Source organism: Nesoenas mayeri (assembly GCF_963082525.1).
Source record: "Nesoenas mayeri genome assembly, chromosome: 10".
In the NCBI taxonomy this organism is placed as follows: Eukaryota; Metazoa; Chordata; class Aves; order Columbiformes; family Columbidae; genus Nesoenas; species Nesoenas mayeri.
The window spans coordinates 6,214,107-6,236,394 of NC_137560.1; the positions used below are offsets into that span (position 1 = coordinate 6,214,107).

General features: G+C 40.0%; 1 protein-coding gene across 6 annotated transcripts in view; it reads right to left on the reverse strand.

Annotated features, from left to right (window-relative positions):
- Positions 1 to 7,853: 7,853 nt before the first annotated feature.
- The window catches only part of IARS1 (isoleucyl-tRNA synthetase 1), a 106,199-nt gene continuing 91,764 nt past the window's right edge, over positions 7,854 to 22,288 (reverse strand). For 5 of the 6 annotated variants that reach the window (XM_080350829.1, XM_080350824.1, XM_080350825.1 and 2 more), the window contains 5 exons: positions 20,171 to 20,282; positions 19,089 to 19,214; positions 14,019 to 14,162; positions 12,884 to 13,036; positions 7,854 to 8,527 (listed from right to left, as the gene is read on the reverse strand). In XM_080350829.1, the coding sequence (XP_080206955.1) occupies positions 8,445 to 8,527; positions 12,884 to 13,036; positions 14,019 to 14,162; positions 19,089 to 19,214; positions 20,171 to 20,282 (618 nt within the window). In that variant the 3' untranslated portion in view covers positions 7,854 to 8,444. Of the gene's footprint in view, positions 8,528 to 9,286; positions 9,421 to 12,883; positions 13,037 to 14,018; positions 14,163 to 19,088; positions 19,215 to 20,170; positions 20,283 to 22,288 lie in introns of those variants that run through there. The other variant, XM_080350828.1, reaches the window with a different exon arrangement.

Here is a 22,288-nt window from a genome sequence, read left to right on the forward strand (position 1 = left end):
ATCTAAGAATCCCTCGGGTCCATACGCAAGAATCTAGAACAGAGGGGCAGGAATGAAAAAGCGCTGTGCAGCCAGTTGCCAGAACCAGCTCACAGTCAAAGAACAAGGTTGCAACGTGTAAGGCAACATCACAGGGAAATACGGAAAAGGGAAGCAAAGCTTTGGGATCCCTGGTGTTTTGCTGTGCAGCTTCAGCTTAGTACATCTCAGAATTCTACCCCAATTCTAGGCCTGTGCATCCAGTAAAAGACGAGCTGAAAACATTTTACACAACAATAGAGGTCAGTGCTAAATATTCCACAATTTCGTCAGTCTCAGTTTCGATATGATTGCTGTTTTTCTTCATGATACGCCTTTTGTGTTCGTCTCTTGCATTTGATGATACCACCAGAAAAATGTCATTTGGACACAGGCCATTAAGCTCTACATTTGTACTACCTCCTTGTAGATTTTTCCATTTTTAAATGATGAATGGTACTGGTTCTTTGCTATTTTCCTTGGGGGAAGGAAGACATCTATTTGGATTACATATCGCCTGAAATAGCCAGTGTTTTTTTGGCTAATGTACAGAAGTGATAAAATGAAAGCACAGATGCACAGGGCAGCCGCTGTTCTCAGCCGTGGAGCGGAAGAGATTCAAGGCTGCCTGTAAAGGTGAAATTGGGAACTCCGTATTATAAAACGCAGAAAGTCTAGCACTAGACACAGGTCACAGCCCAGTACTGACCCTGTGATGCTGGCCATCAGCGCACTTGGAACACCACAAATATAGATTTTCTGATGTCAGGATCGGTGATTACATCTGCACATAATCACTGTGTACGAGGCATTACATGGCTGCTTTTTGACTTTTTTCTTTAAAGAGATGATACCCTAACATTAAATCAAGGAAAAATGAGTGGGGAAAAGAGAGAATATTGTGGAAGTTTACCAGTTAATCTGCTTTGTTCATTTTGAATTGTAAATTCATGCCACTTAGAGGAGGGCAAAGCAACTGAGAAAGACATCAAAACAAACAAACCCCACAAAACCAAAAGCATAAAGGGGGACCCAAACCACTTTCTTGTGCTAATGCTTTTGGAGAATTAAGATCAGGACTAAACTTCTCCCAAGACCACAAGACTAATGGTATCATCCAATGATTTGCAGTATGAGCTAAATGTTCCAGTTTTGAGCTTGTCCTCTCTGTTGCCCTTTGGGACAAGCAGCCATCATGCACACAGATGAAAATAACCTGTGTTTGTGTTTTTCATGCCCATTCTGGGCCCAGTCACTTTCATTCCTCTGACAGAGCTGATGGTTGAAGTTATATGCTGGTTGTTTGGCATCAGCTGAATGACAGGTTCTTGAAGGTACCCAAATATTTCCAGCAAAGTCTGATGGTGTATCTGGCTTCTACATGGAGTAGCTGATAAACCACATATGGAATATCCTGCTGTGTAGGTCTGTCTCACCTAAGCAGCACCTCTGCTGGCACACTCCTCTGAGATGACATCGGAATAAAGTTAAATATAAAATCCAATAGAATGCAGAAGAGCATTCAGAGTGCAATAGAGGTGCTCAGGCATCAGAATGATGGACACATTATTATAGACATCTGAACAAAAAACATCTTAAAAACAGTGGACAGTTTTTCTTCTTTCCACAGTTATTTTCATAGGTTAGCTAAGGACGGGCTGAAATTTGACAAGAATTTTTTGAAAACTCATCTTTTCCTTAGGTGACAAAATAAGTTTTAAAAATGGGCCAGAAAAGGCTTTGAGACATTTCCCAGTCTACCCACAGCTCTGGGAAGAACAGTCTCTATATCCACGCTATTCCTTGGAGACCCTCTTCTAAATCCATCTTAAACCCATCCTTGGTGAAAATCCTGTCACCTTCCTAGGCCACCCACTCCAGGGGCAGGATTCCAATAAACAGAAGGCTTCTCCTGGTGTGTGGCCTAACCCCCTATCCGATTTAACTGCAAGCTTCTCCAAAACTTGTTCATTGCTATGCTCTATTTATTTACTGGACGACTTATCACATCTCACCCTGTCTTCTGTGCTGTAGACTAAACATGCCAATTCTTCCAGTCTTTCCCCACAGGTCACGTTTTCCAGACATGATTCCTGCTTCTCCTTACTGGCTTCCCTCCAAACGGTCAACATCTTCCTCCAGATGGGTTCCCGAAATTGCAGTAGAAGCCTTATCAGTACTCGACTGGAAAGATTACTTCATCTTACAGATAGTCTTGTTTATACAGCCCAGTGCTTGCTTTTTTTTTTGGTATTTCTGTTGTTTGGCAAGAGTATGAAATGATTTGGTCTTGTTTAATTACTAATCCATTTTAACTCCCTTTATTGTAAAGCTCTTGGTTTCTAAGAGCATAAGCCTATTTCTTGGCTTGTTCAGTTGACACAGTAAGCAATATTTCTTTTTCATCTTACAAACATTCACTTACCTTTAGGAATATTCAGGATCCTTCATCCTTGTTTAGACCATATCATGTCCATAAGCAAGATCTGCCGTGGAAGATCTCCTAAATTCAATTTGCCATGCTGCTTCTATTTTCCCTCCTCCCATTTGCAATGCCTGACATACGACATCCATAAGCAGCCTAAGTCCCAAAGATCCCATGATTTGGGGTTTGCTGGCACTATTAATCACACAACACATGCTCTCCCTCTAAATTTTTATAGTCTTCACCTTTGCAAAATTGCTGACTTGGAAAGTAAATTTGTCCTTCAGGTATACTACAGATGATATTCCATGGAAGAACCTTAGGCACAGCTGTCCAGCTGTCATACTTGATCAAATATGGCAAATATTACGTGCCAGGCTGCATTTTGCTTATTTGGGAGATTTCAGCTGTACTATTTTGAACATTAAAGAGAACTGGAACAAACTGCAAAATCAGGACAATGTATAGAACTCCCTTATTAAGAAAGTCTTCACCAAAATTTTGAAAATATATTTAGGGGCAATTTCATTCTAATTGCATCTACAAGGAATTTTAGAAGTCTTCTGAGGAGCTTTGTGACCCCTAATTAGAACTTTGTACAGGCAGAGACTGGAAATTATTATAACTGAAACACCCAGACATACTGAACTAGGAACCTTTTCCTCCCCAATTACATGAAAGCCATAATTATATTGGTTACATAAAGATTTTAACTGGGGAAAACATTAGCTAATTGAAGACACGCTCCCCCCAAGCCCAGTTACCAACCACTCACAGCGCACCGAGAGTAAAATTCACTCAGCAAATAGCGTTTGTCCTTAAATACTGTGCTGCTCACTCTTTTGTTCCATCTCTGAAAGAAAGATGCCAAAGAAAACCATTTGAGACTATGTGGAAGTTCGCCTTTTATTATGCAGTCGCATACATTATTTTTTCAATCTCTTTAATCGGTGTCAAGAGTCCATCCCATAAGAAATCAGATAAAGAGGAAAAGAACTCTTGACATAGTGAATAATTGCTTGGTGCTTAATCAGTAATGACAAGATACCTCGACTGTACCTTTGCTGACAGAAAACCGGAGAGATTCTCAGTTGGAAAAGGGCTGTACAGCTGCTCCTCAGCTTATAACAGCGTGAGGAGAAACTTTTTTTCCTCTTTCTCTCTTTAAAACCTTTCTTCTCTCTGGAAGGCAGTTACTTGCAGGGGGATACCAACAGTCAGTCCTTTTTTACTGCATGAAAGCAAAACAGAAACAGCTTTTGCCTGTTGTACATTCGACAGAAAAAGGAACAAAAAATCCTATGGTATGTAGCTAGGCTGAGCCACCACTAGTTGATTGGATGAAACATGGAATCTGGCCTGAGAGGGAACCAACAGCCCTGTTGCTGTAGTGTCCACACAGCTTTGCTGGTGGATCTCGGCTAAGCCTGACCAGCCTGTCACTGTCACCAGAGTGGCCACTGCCAGGCGCTTTGGTTGAATACGCTGCCAGGTGCCAGGAAGCGTCAGCGAGTGGATCCCTGTCCGGTAGAAATGGGACAGATATCAAATCTGGCTTTCAACTTCAGTTCAAACCAGCCTCTGCAGATTGAAGGGAGTATTTTTTGAGACAAGGAGGGAAAATGGGGGGACGAAACAGCCATGTGTGAGGGGGAAAGGAAAAATAAAAAAGATGTCTCAATTTTTCTTTTCAAACCACAGCACCACGATCTCTGGATACAGCTCTAACAACAGATCTATTTTCTCTCAGTGCCTACAGCTCCCCAACAGCGAGAAGCCGGTTCAGCAGAGTCCAGCTCCTGCAGATGGCGGGATGCTGCCCGTCGGTGAGCCGCGCACAGCGTGCGCTCCAGCGCTGGCAGCTGGAAGGTCAGACTGCACCAGAATTCAAGGATACAAACTCGTACAGAGCAGAGTCAACGCTGTAGGACTGTCCTGGGAGCGCACAAGTGATGCTTTTCTCTGGGCAGAGAGAGAGAATCGTGGTCTGGGACCTAATTTGTATAACAAGCTATTTAAGAGGGATCTAATTGAAGTATATAAATCCTGGAGACTACCACATCAAGCCAGGATACTATTATTAGACCAACCTAGATGAGGTTATGGAATTGCATTAAAAAAATCTCAAAAAGATTAGTAGGAGACATTCCCCACTTCAAGATCCCATGAGACAAATTCTCTCAAGCAATGATTACATATTATCCAGAAAAATAAAAAAAAATAATACTAGAAATGAATGTGGAGAAGGAAGGCAGAAAAAGCACAAGTTCACCCAAATGGGTCACAATTATTTCCTAACGTTCACTGTTAGTATGTTTTAGAGACAGGAGATGATAGCCAACTAACTGAGTGGCAGCTCAAAGTAAAATTAAACTATAATTCTGTGACATTTTGAGTTTTTTTAATTACATGCTACTTATATAAAAGCTTGATTTAAAGTTATTTGACCCAGAAGCATTTTCAGCAGTGATCTCTGATAAAGTCTGGTCTCATTCTTACATTACCTGTCCTAAGCATATTGAATTTTCCTCTCTGCCAGCTTTTACTGATCCTACCAAAGATAGAATTAGCATTTACTGGCATTTCCACCTCTGTGATATGATAAGACTGGAAAGTGCAAGGGCACACCTTGGTTTCTGTTCCAGCCATCGCAACCCATGAGTAACATGTGGATGTGGATAAAAAGCCACAGCTGAGAAACTAAAACCAGTAAGGTTAATGGAACAAAACAGAACCACCTACACGCAACAGCAAAACACCACACTGCAACCAAAAAAGAAAAAGGAAAAAGGAAGAATGACAAGTACACGCAGTGAAGAAAGGAGACTGAGGTGAAACAGGGCAAGGGAAGCACCAGCGAGAACCTGACACTATTTCTGACCCTGGAAATTAAGTCCATAACCCTGTGAATAAGCAGGTAGTGTAACTTTGTGCCCATGCAACACTCATTTCACTTCAAAGAATCAGTATCTTAAAAAACCACACAATCGAGCTACACTGAGAGACAACAGCTTGAACGTAGTTTCCACTACACACCCTACAGACTGTGTCTGCTTCAAAGTTCTTCCTTCTCTAACTTTTAAGCTCAAGACTCAATTGGAAAATAAAAATAGATCTTACTAAAGGATTTCTTGGCTGAACTTCTCTAAAGACAGATTTAGGGCTGGCTAGCTGAATACATTCCTTGACATGGAAGAGTTTTCCATTTCTGAGAAAGATAATCTTTGTGCCACGCTGCCATTCACAACACAACTTGCGCTATTCCCTGTTCCACACTGGCAGCAAGTGGAAATACTTTCTTAAGCTGTTCAAAGTGTGGTACCATTTACTTCCAGTTCAAGCAGTATTAATATATACCTGTATTTCACTAAAATGAATGAAATGCAGCTAGATAACATGAAGACAAACCTAAGACGTCCATTTGTGTAAAATATGAAGTGCCAGGTAGTCAGTGTCCCTCCATTAAATCTGCGTCTGAAAACAAGGGTTGCACTCCAGGTGCGCTCTGTACCCGCACTGTGCGGACTGTGAAAGCAGCTCAACATGCCGTTATCTTTGTGGCCATATTTTGTCTGTTATTTTGTGGTAAGACTAGAAGCCCACAGGAGAGCATCCTTGCAGCCTCCCTGTGGTTTTTAGGTTGCTCTTCAGAGTACGGTACAAACTCCATTATTCCATAAACACTCTCCGAGAAGCAAATAACGGGTAGTTATGCTCGCACGGCAACCTCCATGCAGCCTCATGCACAAAACTAGACCAGTATCGGGCCTACAGAAATAAAGCGCTGTCTCCACTAACTTTGTCTTAAAGCCAATTGCCTTTGCGTAGTTCCTGTAGAACTAAGGGACACATACAGCAGGATTAACAATTTTTTTTCCTTTACCTCTTTCCCTGGGAGTAAATAATTTACATCCATTACCTCTGACAGTAAGTTCTGTTGTTACAGGCAGCGCTATTCTGCAGGATGCCGTCACAGGGAAAGCTCATGGATAAAGGCGAGGGAAAAGCCAGTTTTCATTTTCAGCATAGAGCGGTTATTTACATAAAGAAAACCAAGGAAATCCAATCAACTATTACTCATGTGAAGTACCAGATGATTGGACTAAGGTCACAAGAAGTATTTCTCCTTTTAAGGGCAGATTATTTTTGACATTAAGCAGCTATAAGCATATTTGAGAAAGAAAAAAAGATTCTGTTCAAGATTTTCTGTTTGTAACTCGGAGTGAATTCATAAATCTTGGCTGGGCTTTCAAATCACTGGAAAGCATATGCATATATATATATGTACATATATATAATCTAACCCAGTCCTTACACAGAATCTGGCCAGCCAACATCCTTAGAACGAAAAAGTTACACATACACAATCCAAATAACTCTTTAAAAACGCAAGTAATGTCCCCTTAGATCATCTCATTAAGAATGAGGTTAGATTGCAATCATTTGCCATCTTCATTTATTCTCCATAAATAATAAAGCAAAGCTATTCCATTTAGGAACAGCAACCTTACCTTTGTAAAAGACATAACCAGGATATTTTTTAATGTCACTGAAAAAAATAATGTCATAAATTTGATTTCCACGTCGCTATATCAATAAGGAGATAAGCAAGCTGACTTACAGGGAAAGGCTGAGGGCAATGTCCAATATTCGTTACACCGGACAGGCCAGGGATTCAGCAGGCTCAGGCACTGACATTTTGATACTGATAAAAGTAATTTTATGTAAGCTGAATGTCAGAAACTTATTTACTTCAAACAAGTACTCACAATTTTGATATGGCCCACTAGAGCACTGTAGTTACACAGAACATTTATTTATACTTATTCCCGGTAAAAATAGTGTTATCACAAAAATGCTTTGGTTTATATTAATAAAGATAAAAAACATGGAGCAATGGAAAAACATGCTAAGCGAGACTGTTGTTCTTACAGCGTGTTACTCTCTGCGGATTCTCGTTTGCAGTGTATGTGATCTTGTGCTTGGGAGGCAGCTGCACACACGTGTACCTTGGCAGCCCAGTGTGTACAACGAGCTCAGCACCCATTAACTACACACTGAAATGCCATGGAACTTAAACTAGAACTTCAGCACACTTAACCAGCCAAAAGCCACCCCCAAACTGAAAAAAGGCCTGATCATTTCACTTGACTATGGATGTATGAGTCAACAAGTAAAATGCTTGGCAAGTCGTATGGACTATTATAAAAACTAAAAACCCAACACTAATTTCAATCTAAAAGTGGTTTTAAGTCCAAAACCCTCCTCCAAATCTCTAATGAAACAAAATCCACAAAGCCTGATGGTATCACAATCCAAACAGTCATTAGCACTCAGTATGGACATTTTCAGATTTCAGGTTTCTCTGGGTTTTCCTGATCTATACAGTGCTATAAGTGTTGTCGTCTTCAGAAAATGTAAGGAAGCAAAGTACTCTGAACTCAAGGAAACAAGAGTTTGGAGATGAAGCAAATTTATTGTTCCAAGCCTTGAAATTAGGGAGTATTTTAAACCAACAGCCAAACACTTGATGAAAATCCAGCTCGTTTGAATGAACAAATCCAGGTAACTCTTAAATAAATTTCAAAGCAATTGTAACATGGTGTATATATATAATATATATATCATAGAGCCTTGTAGGTAACCCATGAAAAATCAAGGATGCCTCCTGCATAAAGGGCAGGCAGAGAACAGCATCACTGAGGTACTAGTCCCATTTTTTTCAGGCGAATTACTGCATAGATATCTAAAGTTAAGGAGTTCTGATGTTTTTCTGGACCAATTTTACAGTATCATAAGATAACATCATGAAAATACATTGTATTTGAAACCAAAGAGCAGCATATTAGACATGCACTGGTAGAAAACATCCTGTGTGCAATTTGGGATGTTAAAAGTACCATACACAACTTGGATGTTCATCTACAAGCTTACTGATTTAATTTTACTTCCTTTTTTGTGGAAAAAAGTCGACGTGGTCTTATTCATAAAAATGGAATTCTCAACATTCAGCTGTGGTGGGTATGACACGAACATACACAGTCTTCATGTTCAAGTTCTTCATGGAGACGTCCTTTGTGATCTCTGAACCAAGAGAACAAGAGAAACAGAAGGAAACAGTCAGTGCTCTTGGTGACAGGTAAAACAACATCCACGAATATTTTACTCAGACAGTTCTACTGGTTCAAGGTGAGACTTGGACAGAAACTGCTCAGCTCAAAATCCCCTCCTGTTCAAGCAGGGTGCACTCAAGGGAGTGTCACCACACACCACGGTTGCCACTCCAAGAGATGAAGATACTGTTCTAGGTTACAAAGAAGAATTTTTTGAAAGCCTGTGTCAGCCCACAGCTCCCAGCTTGCCCATTCCCACAGAAAAAATATCTAGTTCAGAATTTGATAATGCAATGATATGAGGTCAATATTAACAATACAACACAACGCACTGAGGACCAGAGTCCCGTGTAAGCTCGCTGTGTGGGTGGCCGCACAGATCCTCCTCCTCCAGCACACTGTCCCTGGCAGAAGAGAGAAGGGGCGTGCAAAGGAGCACGAGGATAAGGACGTGCACACATTAACTGGAGCTCCATACTTAAAACAAGGATTGTAGCGGTCTCTGCTGAAAAACTAATGTAGCAACCTTGCCGGGTACGCCTAAAGAATTTCATAGCATACCAGATCAACTCCTTAAGTCTTTCCAGAGCTATATGCATATCGTTTGGAACAGTAACAGGATAAAGTTTGCTCAAACAAACCTCTTTTAAGGATATGGCGTATTTCCAACAGGTTGATTCAGGGTTTATGATTATTTATGAAACACAGAGTAACTGTACTTTGTGGCTACAGGAAAAGTCACTTGTGAAGCTGGCAGGAACTGGAAATCTCTTTCAGTCTTCTTGCCACCACACAGAGCATTTTTCCCAAGAAGTTAGATGTTGGCTGGCTCAATGCTTCCCAGCACCCATCAGCTGTAGCAAACTCCCCCCAAGGACAGAGCAGATTGTTGTGAATACTGGGAGGTACAGCTTTGGAATTAAAGTAATCTGAATGACAAATATCCCAGAGGTCTCCTTACTAAGAAACTTCCCCGCGGTAACCACAAATACACCCACTGAAACCAAAGCAAAAGCGTATGGGGGGGTTACGGTGCTCCTCTGCACGCTAGAATCCCCAAAGACAACACAAGCAAATAAAAGATAAATTTTAAATTTGGCACTAGTGTTAGCACAGACCACAGATTAATAACATTCCGAATGGCTGGGTGTTTTTTTCAGTAGAAACACTTAGGTTGTGCGCTGCTCTGTGTCACGGACTGACGGCTGATGTTCCGCTGCTCTGACTCTGCCCAGCCGGCAGCGACCGAGGGGCTGGGGGTGTGTGTGTGTGTGTGTGTGTGTGTGTGTGTGTGTGTGTGTGGTGGGGGAGGCCAGTCTGGGAAATGCCTCCATGGACACCATATAAAAGCAGTTTAGTTTTCAGTACCATGGTGTCCAAGTGAACCCTGGTTCTAGAAACAGCAAGGAGAAGGTTTGCCTCCATGTAACAGCACGCACGCTCCTTCTGACATTAAAGCCCCCATCTTTCTTCAAAAAAAAGGTTTCATTTTTAGACTGAGCAGATATAGTCTGCATCAAAGTTTAAAAGGCATCTATTAATTGATTAAGAAGCCCTTATGGATCTTGATGGTACTGTTTTTCAGGAGTTCTCTTCCAGTGTAATGCTCTGCTTCAAGCAGCTGAATACCCATTTACAGAACTAGAGAGTATAATTCAATTCAACAATTAGTGCTTTATTTCCTCATTAACCTTCCTTCCCTCCCCATGAAAACATTACATCCGTATGTACGAAAGTTATTTTGGTCTGCAGGAGCAGCCAAACAAACTACAAACTCGGTCTCAAAGTCCTCTTTCAACTATTTATTTTAAAAACCCTGAATAATGAGGAACTACATAAAGCCACTGTTTTCAACAGTATTTCAGACAATAATTACTATTAGAAATGGAAACCTTATCAAGAGACGGACATCCTTGTGCCTCTGCTGATTCCTCCGCAGGACGGCTCTGACACATGGACAAGTTTTGCCTCCACCCCGAACACAGCTGAATCAGCCACCTGTAACTCGTGTTTCATTCTCATTCATTAAAGTTATTATCTCAAAACTGGTACCTCATTTTCCTCCAAGTGATTTTTTTTTCTTTTCCTTTGATAAAAACAGGCATCAACCTCCCCACTCATGGCCTATTTTCAAACATTCCAAATTGTTAACAGCAAATAATTTATTTTATATTTTTAGAATAAATCATTAGAATAACCTACTCAAGAAAAGAGATTGAACTTTTTGTTTTGAAGGTAAGACCTTGAAATATATTGACAAAAAGATGAGTAGGGGATTACAAAGTTGCAACAATGGACAAACATTAATTGAATGAATGTTTTGCAGAAGCATTAAATTTTTTGTTTTATATGCAGCACTTAAAGAGATCTGAAGATAAAATACGACCATTTCAGTGTTTATATCATTAAAATGTTATTAAAAGAGCTGCATGGTGAGAATTAAATCTGAGACAGCAGATGCATAGCTATATGGCATAAGCATTCGTTAGCTACACAAATAAACCTTCAGGACCAAATTCTCTACATTCTGAGCCTAAAAAAACCCAAATCAGTTGTTTTAGGCTTTGAAGAATTATCAAATCTGACCTTTCACATCATCATGAGTTGTCACTTTATACAATTTATTTAAAGTTTAAATAGTTCTGGAGAATTCATACTACAAATATATTATAGCGATTTCCCTTTTAGGTAAAGGCATTTAAAAAACTCTTACATAAATTGAGACTTAAAGGCTATAAATTTTAATCTTTCAAAGCTCAAAAGTTTTCTGCAGTAGTTATTTTAGTATCTTAACTAAGTCATATGCTGCTATGAACCCTTTTGCCCCGTAACAGGGACAGAAAAGAGAAAGAAATACAAAATCAATTGTTCTTGAATGGCTGAATTCCTAGTCAGCAAGGTTTCACACACAAGGACGTTTCTTGTTTATGCAAGTGAGTGTGGTTGATGTACTTGGTTCTTGCGTCTTGTGCTGTTTCTAAATACTGTTTCTAAATACTCCAGTTCTCTGATTCTTACCACCATTCAGCACATTATTTTTAGCATTAGCTTGAACTATCACTAGCAAGTCTCATCAATATTTGAGATCTATTTTACTTATAAAACCAGCTTTTGAATAAACAGAGTTCAGGTCACATGAAATAAAATTGATAATTTAAAAACCCGCACACCCAAAACAAAATACAACAACAAAAAACCCACACACACCTACAAAAAATGCACAAGAGAACCCACCCCCCCTTGCTCTGATTCTAATGTATCCTACGGGAATCCCTTCAAGCCGTGGACAGGTGAGCGGCCCCAGCTTTGGGAAGCCGCACTACAGCCACCCTCCTCATCCCAAACTGCCAGGCACCCCAGAGGAAACCCAGCACACCCCACAGTTAGATCACTAGTTTAAACAAGACCTCTAAGTTCTGGACAGGTAACCTAACATGGAATAAGTTAATATTAAGTGCCATGTATCCCTCCCAAACCGCTTGTAAATCACACTACTATGATAAACCAGAGACAGAATCCCTGACAGCATTTCATTTAACAGTTGAATTTTCCTGAACACAGAGAAATATCTGGGGTTTCTACCATGTAGTTTCTAATCCATTTTTCCTGTCAAATAAAGTCCCAAATCTTTCTCAGGTCCAACTTTTTGGCACTACAAGTACAAGTACATCTTTAGTTTTATCTTTCTCATGAATCAGAGATTTTTGTTTCTAAGCCTCACCACCTGTCAGCAGTTTTGGAAGATTCTTTAACATTTCAGATACACAACTGTGTGATAAAGCTCCCTACTTCCCAGGTATTCTGAATGAATTGCAGCTGCTGAACCCTACGAAGTCTGACCTACTCAAACTACTCTAAAATAGATCTGATACTCTCTTCCACCCACTCCCGTTCTCCAAAAGTAAGAAAAAAATAGTATCTGCAACAATATGAACGTTATAGGAACAATTGGAACAGGTTCTTAAAATATTCACACTTCAGACTCCCTCACTCCTAGGAGGAGATTCACTGTCTCTGCTTAGTCCCAGCAGCACGCAGCACAAATCTCCGCTGCTCACTGACCTTTCTATTTCAAAAGGAAAAAAACCTTTACAGAACTTGTCTTGGCCATTTCATGAAGAGAATGCATTAGAGCTTGGAATTTCTAAATGCACACGTGTGCTTAAAGGACTTCATTAAATAACTATTGAATTACTGGGCAAAATTAGAAGCCACCGTGTAAACAGTATGCGTTTAGTAATTAAACTAGATCTCAGGTTTCATTAGCTGCTCCTCAGCAAAAACTTCCAAGTATCTTTCGACAAGCAAATCAAAAGTTTGTGCTTACCCTCAGTTTGTGCTTCATCCAGGAACAGTTTTAGCCTCCTGCTTCTGAGCCCAAAAACTTTTGCTGTTTCATGTAGAAGACCCTGGTACGTTAATCCATTCTGGCCAACAGGGTTTTCCATTAGAAGAGTCCCCACCGTCCCCTTCTGACATTCTGAACAAGATAAACAGTGATAACAAGATAAACACTATTGGTGAGGAATGGTATTAATTTATCTTGGTAAATTGAAATTTAGGATTTCTTCTTCCATTTCATCTCCATTTCTTCACAGTACTGAGTAACTCCCCATACCAACCTACTTACAGATATTCACTAAATACATTGATGAATTATAGAATTGGAAGTATAAGTGATTATTAACAGCTTGAAAAATAAAACTTTGCAGAATTTTTTACACTGGTAAACTGGAAAACCTGGAGACCGGGAAACATGAAATATTTCAACTGGAAACACAAACCACTAACAACTACAGTTCAAAGTACCTACTGATGGGCAAATCACCAGTTAAAAACAAATGTTGAGCCCAAGTAGGTTCCCAGTAGTGTCAATACAATTCCGCATGGACAGCCTAGAACAGACTCGTACCCTGGCAGAGATTAAGAGGGAGTGACTAAGGACACAACGTTTTCCATGTGAGGATTCAGAGAAGTTACAAGATTAGCAGCTGTGGAACAGAATTACATGCACATATTTATACTCCAGATCAGGTTAATAATACAATTCATTGGGTTTCTAAATAGCACTGAGAAGTGTTCCACAGGCTGTTGGCAACATCTCAGTAAACAGCTGGCAGCTCCTTCACTGCCCTCCTCATTTTTGATCAGTTTTAGACTCAGCCTTTCTAAATAAACTGCACAGGTGAGCTGATGGTCATAAAGAGGAGAACAATGCTGAAGGGCTCATGTTTAAAAGCTGTCCCTTATCTCTAAGTGGCTCTCGCTTTTCTTTTATGAAAAGAGAAAGAAAAGCTAAATATAAATATTGTGTTTATTAGAAAGCACGTACTAAGAGAAAAATAAAAATCACCATCAATGAAAATAGATGTACTTCTCTTTATCAGTAAGCAATGGTGCCCAAAACCTGCATCACAAAAAAGCTCAGCCTGTATGCGAGGAGGGCTCAGTATCCACCGTACCTTGTGGTTTTGCATTCATCAGCTGCAAGTTGATATACTGGCAGAGCAGAGCATCAGGGGAGTTGAGCAGAGCAGGTGCTGACCCTGTTGTCACATGCAGAGTCTTTCCGCTGAGACTAAGCAAGTCAGTTTTGTTTATCAGTTCTGAAAACGAAATGAGATGAGTCAGGCCATTACAGAGAAGCCGAGGTCCAGCTCTCACTCCATTAGCTGACAATGAGTCTTTTCTAACCACTGATTCCACAGTGGAAGTGTTTCCCTCTTTGCAATTCCTCGCTCAAGAAAGAGCATTTCTCCATTTTGAAAAATGGAATTTCTGCAGAAATATTTTGGTTTTTTAATAACACAGAGTACTTAAATCTGCTGTGGAAATTAGCTCCTATGTAACATCTCTCATGCACATAAATATACAACATGATTACTCATGCAATAAAGATAGTTAAATAACTTAAAACAAGCAAGAAATCATTCACTTAAGCCAAACAATTTATCTCATTAAATTAAAACCTACAATAATTGCCTCTACCCTGACTTCACTAGCTGAAGCTGCACTGGATATGTGTCACTGATGTGTCACATCAGGACATTTCTCTCAAACTCCAGATGACAATAAATGTAAAATCAGTGGCTGGTTAGCTCATGAATAATGCCCCTGCATTAAAATTAATGTCAGCAGTAGCTGATGATTCAGCAGATGACTCCAGTCATGCATATTTAGAAAATGGTGGAAGATCAGACCCAAAGCAGAACCTATGTCTCCAAGGATTTTAGAAGTAATACCAACACCCTGGAAGCCCTCAGACAAGACGCTAATGAGGTTTCTGTAATACAAATGAGGTACGGAAGGCTGCATTCTGTGCTATCTACGTGAGCAGCTGCCTGTCTTATCACACACGTAAAAAAAAGCTGCTGATAGCCACAACATTAAAGATGCAGAGAAATAACATCACTCTCTGCTACAAAGCTTTAGCAGCTACAAAAGAACTCCGAACAACAAAACCAGTAAGAATTAGTAGATCTAAATTCTTGTAAGAATTGTGCATTGCCCATACATACAGAACAGACACATCTGTCACCGCCTTCCAACAGTTTTCTTTCCCTATCAGCCCTACTCTCATCATGGAGCCTGCACTTGACAAAGATTGCTCTCCATCAGTTCATCTGCAATGAATTTCAGGGAGGCAGAAGGGGCACTCCTTTTTCCAGTCATGTTCATAAACTCAAAATGAAAACCAACCCCCCCCCTACCAAACCAAACAACATCTAACAAACAAACCAACCACAACTACAATGACAAAGAAAAGGTAAAAAGTAATCACAGGCTACAAACTCCCCAAATTCTGTCAGCTGCCACAGACCATCGAAGTGCGATGCACCATGGAAGGCTGGCGAGACTGCCCTAAGGAACGATGGAGACCTCAGACAGCAGCTAAGATTCCAAAATGCTATATTTTAAAAAGCAACATGTTATATATATGTGTGTATATATTTATTTATGTATGAAGTTTTTAAAAAAAAAAAAGGCAAAACTTAATTGTTGCTCCTAAAATTCAGTTCTCAAGACTGCAAGTTTCCAGTGCTGGTGGTGATCTGCCAGCTGCCCAAACGCTGTTTTGGTACATTTGAGGTGCAGGTATGTGCTCAGGCACCGGAGGGGGCTTTGCTTTTGGTTTTACTTACAGGAAAGGAAGAAAATAACTCAGTTAAGAAGTGGGGAGGAATTAACAGGATTTGGAGAGGAATTAACAAGATTTCATCGTATGGAAAGGGAGTGAGCAGCAGGGTTTTCCCCGCAGAGCCCTAGAGCAGCGCTGCTCGCCATGTACGTACGGTCATTAGGTCATGGTGAGCAGAGGCAGAGCGCGGCGCAGGGAGCACCGGGGGTCTGTGCAGGGTGACAGGGCACGAGCTGCAGCCATGGCCATCTGTGTGTTGAGCTAATTGAGCATTTTACGTGACAGGATCACTGACACCGTCACAAGGAAGAGCTCATGTACAGCGCTGCCGATGGAGTCAGCTCATACAGCTCTCTAGTTAGAGCAAGTAAAAAAGTGGATCATTTTTCATCTATAACAATACACTTGAAAACAAGCAGATAGTACAAGTGCTCATCAATATTAAAATCACTTTTAAAGTCTGTTCTCCCTGAAGCTGAGATTTAAGTGGTAATATTCTTCTAAGGTACCATACAGCCTCATGGCCTGTTAAAAATTAAAGATTAAAAAATGTTTTTGCAGTCTTGTTCAGAAAACAGTGCTACAAATAGAGTTTTAAAAAAATAAGCCCTCTGAAAAATCTTGGTATGTGTCTCATTTAATCTCTATGAAGTTTATACAGGGACTTTTGCCCCACCTTCCTCCCCCCACTCCTTTTTTAAGCCCAGCATGATTTACAGCTCCATTTATTCCCATAACTAATTTTCTTTTAAATAGACTTTTTCAATATGGGCTACTTCCATTAAAGCCAGGTGCAACTGAAAAAGCATTCCCAATAAGAAGTTTAGAAAATTTCCAGCTTTAGCTATCTAGAGCAAAAAGAAAATCACAGGGCAGGACATATTTCAGCCTCCACTAATACAAGAACTGCCTGATTTCATGCCATTACACAACCCTATGTGAATCTTCATTACAATTAGAAAACAAGATAATAAGTTACTGCAAGTAAAGTGGACAGTCGTAAGAACCACAGGAAAGAAAATAAGGAGCCAGAAATATGGTTTTACTGGGTCACAATCTTATTAACACACACGGGAACCATTCATCAAGAATTCATCCAGAGTGCACGAGCTTTCTTCACAGCTCCTCTCAGATGCGGCAGCTGATACCAATCCCCTGTCTTACCCAGAGACCTTAGAATCATCATTAGGCCTCACCTAAGGGGACCCTGGAAAATCACCATTAGGCCTCACCTAAGGGGACCCGGGAATCACCATTAGGCCTCACCTAACATTACCCATGCAAAGGTTGGGCAGATAAACCAAAAGGATTGTATGCCAGCCAAACATCAGGAACTTTGGTTCTATCCTCCATCATCTTTAAGTGCTATTTTCTTTGTACATACCTTCTACCCTTACTCCTCAGGGAGGATATATTCTGCTGATCGGTACTTACTTGAGATCTCTGCCAAACTGCAGCAAAAGTGAATTTGATAATCTAATCTTTCCAAGGGAATTTTCAGGTTGTTAATAAGTGGGCAGGGAAAAAACCCGCTCTGCCCAGACCACTTACAGAGAGTGAAAGATTAAAATCAAGCACGCCAAGATGGAAAATCCTGAAACGATACCTACAGGGCAAAAGCAACATGGAAAGGAAAAAGAGAAAGCCTTTGTTGCTACAGCAGAAAAGAATCTTCAAGGAAAGGTTTAGATTTTCTTTAACACTTCAGGAATTCAGCATTAATAGATATATGCTGCATCCTTTTGGTCTGTTAGTGGCAGAAAGCAAACCAGGTAAGTAGTCAAGCTGCTAATGATCTGAATAAGATGAGAGTTCCCCAACTCTTCTTGGCCTTTTGCAGGTCATCTTTTGGTATCTGCAATGGTAATGAACTGTACCAGTGCCCACCCACCTCTGTGGGCACAGACCACACTGCTATGAAGTATATCACTACTGTTGGGAAAATTATTTCAAGGAAAACTATTTCCTCCTTTAAAAATATAACTGAAACTTGAAGATATTGAGAGATCCAGAATTTCCTATAAATCACCTACAAGTGAAAGCAGAGAATAATCATTTTGTATGCTAAAACTATTCAGTTCAGCTGAGCACAACTTGGAAAGAGGTTTTACCATAGTAAGATAAATGGATTACACACCTGGTATGAAACCCGCCCCCCCCCAAATTCTTCTGGAAATACTTCCAGGAAAAGACAAGTAAGAAAACTAAAGATTGAGATAGTAACAGTGACGTGACAGACACAAGGCTGTTCCCCTTCTGACAGGCAGGCACACTGTAAACCCTCATCAGTCCTGTGGGCACCCAAACCAGCCTTTCGCAACAGCCACTCCAGTGCCTCCCCCTCAGACGCTCCTTCAGTAATACTTCTGTGAAAATCCAGAAGCAAAAGTTTCTACAGCGACCCAGTAATCACTTTTGCAGTATTTTAGAATTTCTGTGTTGCTCATTTTAGACTTAATATTAATGGTGTGAAAACAGACAAAGTTTGAAGGTCAAAATGTGCCTGTAAATAACACTAAGAATGTACAAGGAGTTTTTATCACTGCTGAAAGACCACTAAAGTCAACAGTGGCCATGCTCTAATGTAAGGACTCTACCTTCCGTATTTCTTCACTAAAACGTTTGGTTTTTAGTGTAATCTTGTTCTCAGTGTGCTGATTTTTAAGTTGTAACTTTTTCTGATGTACTGAAACAGTATATGGAATGTAATAATAAAGCAGCATCTTCATCACGGGAGAGAATGTCAGTTTGCCAGTACAGTCACTAACTGCAACATCTTCCATAACGCTTCTCTTCCCTGTTTCAGCTATATTATCTTTGTCATGAACACAACTATGATATAGCCTGTAACTATATATATAACCCACAGAAGATAATTTACATTCTCAAGCCTTAACAGAGGCCAAGTTCAAGCTGCAAAAATATTCCACAGATTTTTCTAAGAAGAAGAAATGTAGGGATCCTCAAGTTTCTCTAGAGCGAAAAAGCAACACTTTTTCCTCTACAGATTGCAGTTTGCATTCAAATTAAGTTCTCACCCTGCCTACTGCGGCATTAGGGAAAAAAAGGCATGCAAAAGCTGGTGGCAGCTCGCCATCAATATATAGCATTGCCTGCCTCTGATGAAAGCGCTTTCTGAAATAAATCAGGCTCTGTCCTGATGAGAACTGCAATGGAAATAAGATAACAGAAGAGATGAGCATCATTTAGCAGCAGCTTTTAGAAACATTTTGATGCAACTATAACACAGTCTCATAAGCTAAGTACTGTAAAATAGAATATTTCCTTATGCATTTTCTTAACAATTTTGTATGTACATAGAAAAATTACACAGTTAATAACTCCTAGCTGCTATTCGAAAAACTTTCAATGTTCCTTGTCATACTCCATTTACCTGTTTTTCCATTAAAAACTGTCAGTTTTGAATTTTTAAGACCAAAAATGCAGGAGACAGCATCTACAAGTCCAGTCAAGTTCAAAGTATTATCTCCTTTTGGATTTTCCAGCAGCAATACACCATCTAAAACCAAAATTAAGAAATTAAAATGCAGTTTGGAAGCAATATCCAAGTCTCAATGAGTTTTTCTAATGACTTCCAGTGAGTTTCCAATCTAACTTAAAACTAGCAACACTGCATCTTCCATAAATTTTTGTAGTAAGAAAGAGGGAAGAAAACAGGGAAACAGACTCAAGTACACTTCAGATTTAGAGTATGGAAGTTATATTTGTTTTTATTAACAAAGTAGTTGAATTTTTGTTACTTAATTATAATCCAGTAACATATTGATTAAAAACTGTCAAGACTGTGTGCCCCGAGATGTTTGCCAGCCTCTATAGTTAGGTTCATGACTATTCAATAAGCAGCTTTGTAACCATGTTGAACAAGGCACACTTATTGGACACACAAACTGTAAACACATGTAGGAAGAAAATTCCAGACATTACATTTAGTTTTCTCCCCTTTTAATATATTCACTCAACATTGTAACACTTTTAGCACTATACTCATCTTTTGATTATACAAGACACAGTCATATTCTCTGGTTTTAAGTATCCTTTTTGGCTCTATACTTAATATCCAAGTTTTCCAAAAGCATTTCTCCAGAGGAGATACTGGATCACCTACATTCACAGGACTGCATCGAGAATTAAAAATTCTCAAGGTCCACATTGAGCGTGGGGAAACATACACACACAAATATAGACTGTGTACATCTCCATATATTCACACACAAACCCAGAATATAAAGAACTCATATGCACACCTGAGCATTTACTTCAGGTGCACAGCAGAAGACTTCATGGACAGCACATGCTTTTGCTTTTAATAAACGTATTTTAAAGTATTTAAAGCTACTATTGGAAGGGAGTTTGCACCATCTTTCAAATAAATCCATGACTCCAACATTCATCACGCAGTTTTCCAAATAATCTTTTAACACCCCCACTGACAAATCAAACCCAGTACATTCCTACCTTGCTCTGTCCCATTAACACAAACTTTGAGGTTGACGTAGGCACAGGCTGGACCAACACGCTCACACAAACCACCTCGGACGAGTGTAATTTCTAGCTCTGATCCCTTCAGCTGAAGAAGGAGGAATATTATGATTACTTGAATGTTGTTTTAAACAAACACAACAAAATGGTTTCCTTAAATAAACAACATTAAGGTCTTGTCTTGTACTAAATATGATTTGCAATAAAATAGCCACTTTTGCCACATCTTCCTTCAGAGTGCTTCAAGTATTAATTTCTCTTTAATATGTATTAATGATATCACAGTATTTAACACATAAAAAAACTGAGAGGAATAAACAGCCTGATTTTCACAAGTGATGAGCAGTGATGAGTGTCTCCGAAAACATAATCCAGAAGTGAATATATTAATAGCTAAGAGAGGAACACTCTTCCGGAGGTAATTCTGAGTATCTGGGCCCCGCTCGCAGTCGCTGTCTGGAGAAGCCTCCACCGGCTCCAAGGGGCCATCGAGATACCAAGTCAACCTTTGCATATCTTCCCATTAGCAATTAGTGAATCAATTAAAACTTAATTAAAAGCACCCCATCAAGAAATGGAACAAGTATGAGAAACAGGATGAAGACACTTGGGAATCTTGTAGCAATGCTACAGAAACAGACTTACTTGGTAGCTTTTCCAAGCATGGGTCTCTTCCTGAGCAAAGTACAAGCTGGTATTACTCCTGCACCTTTAGTGCTTTTCATGGGAATCACACTTTGAAGGATCTCTTAATTAAAATTCATAATCAAACAGATATCACAAGGAAATCACTTATATGAACAACTGGTACTACATGGCCATTTAGGCCAATTTTTTGCAAATTTAGAGACAGTCTTTGGTAAGATTCACAGTCAGACAAACATTCAAGTGCTGGTCTTTGCTGAGCTCCTACTGCAAAGTAGGGAGAGACGCTTATGGAGCGGGAAATCTAATTTTGTGTTTACCCAATTTTACCAGCAATTAAAAATTCATTTTTCAAGTAGGTGCTTTTCCTTCCCAGTATTTTCTGAGCAACCACTGATTTTTTTCTTTTGCTGTCTCTGAGAGCAAGTCTTTGGGAGAAGAGTTCATAATTAAGGCCTTGTATCAACAACTGATCCAGCGTAATTTTGCAGAAACACTGATCCTGAATGCAATCAAATTACTTGTAGAAAAGACGGACTGCGTTTCATTTTCTCCCAATCTTCACATATATTCAGCATTGTGGAGATTTCTGTTACTTCTTTTAATAGCTTTCAGAAATTTGGTGCAAAGATCAGGTCGCAGCTGCTGTAATTTATGAACTCACCTGTGGAATTATATGCTGTTATTTTTACTTGCATCTGCTTTTATGTCTGAAAGTGCCCAGTGGTCACCAAGGCATGTTCCATGTCAGTGCTGCTATCAGCCCCCACCAACAGAAGGCAGCTGATGCAGAATTCCACTGGAACTCATATCTTCCTGGTCTTTATGCCTGACACTGTGAGTACAAAGCACAAGGCAGCGCTGACTGCTGGAGACACAACCAACCATGGCCCTGTCTCACGTACCAAACCACAAACTCACGGCACACAGCTGCAACTGTCCTCAACTCTCCAAAGGGTCAAAGCAAAGCCCTAAAGAAGAGCTTTTTCACTTCAGGTATTTTTATCCATGGCTCTAAATGTGACAAGCTTGTTACAACAGAAAAAACAGAGCACAGAGTCAAACACCTGCGCTAAGCAATCCACCTCCGCAGCCCAGAAAGCGCCACTGCCAAGGAAGACGTTACGGTTGCACTGAAATCTGTCACCTCTCTCTCTGCAACCTCTACTTTGAACTCTAATTATCTGACTAACAATTGCTGAGGCACAGCAAGGCCATGATACAGGAACCATCCACATGTGCGGAGGGCAACCCAGGCAGCCAAGGTCACAGGTTAACTCTGCAGGGAGGGACTTTGTAGTGACTGAGACTCCTGAAAATAAAACAACAACAAACAACTCTGCATTTACTTAAAAAGCTTTTCTTTGCTTCCATTTACTATACCTGAACTCTATAGATTCAGTACACAGACCTTGCAATAAACCACTGCGGATGGTTTTGTTTGAAAAA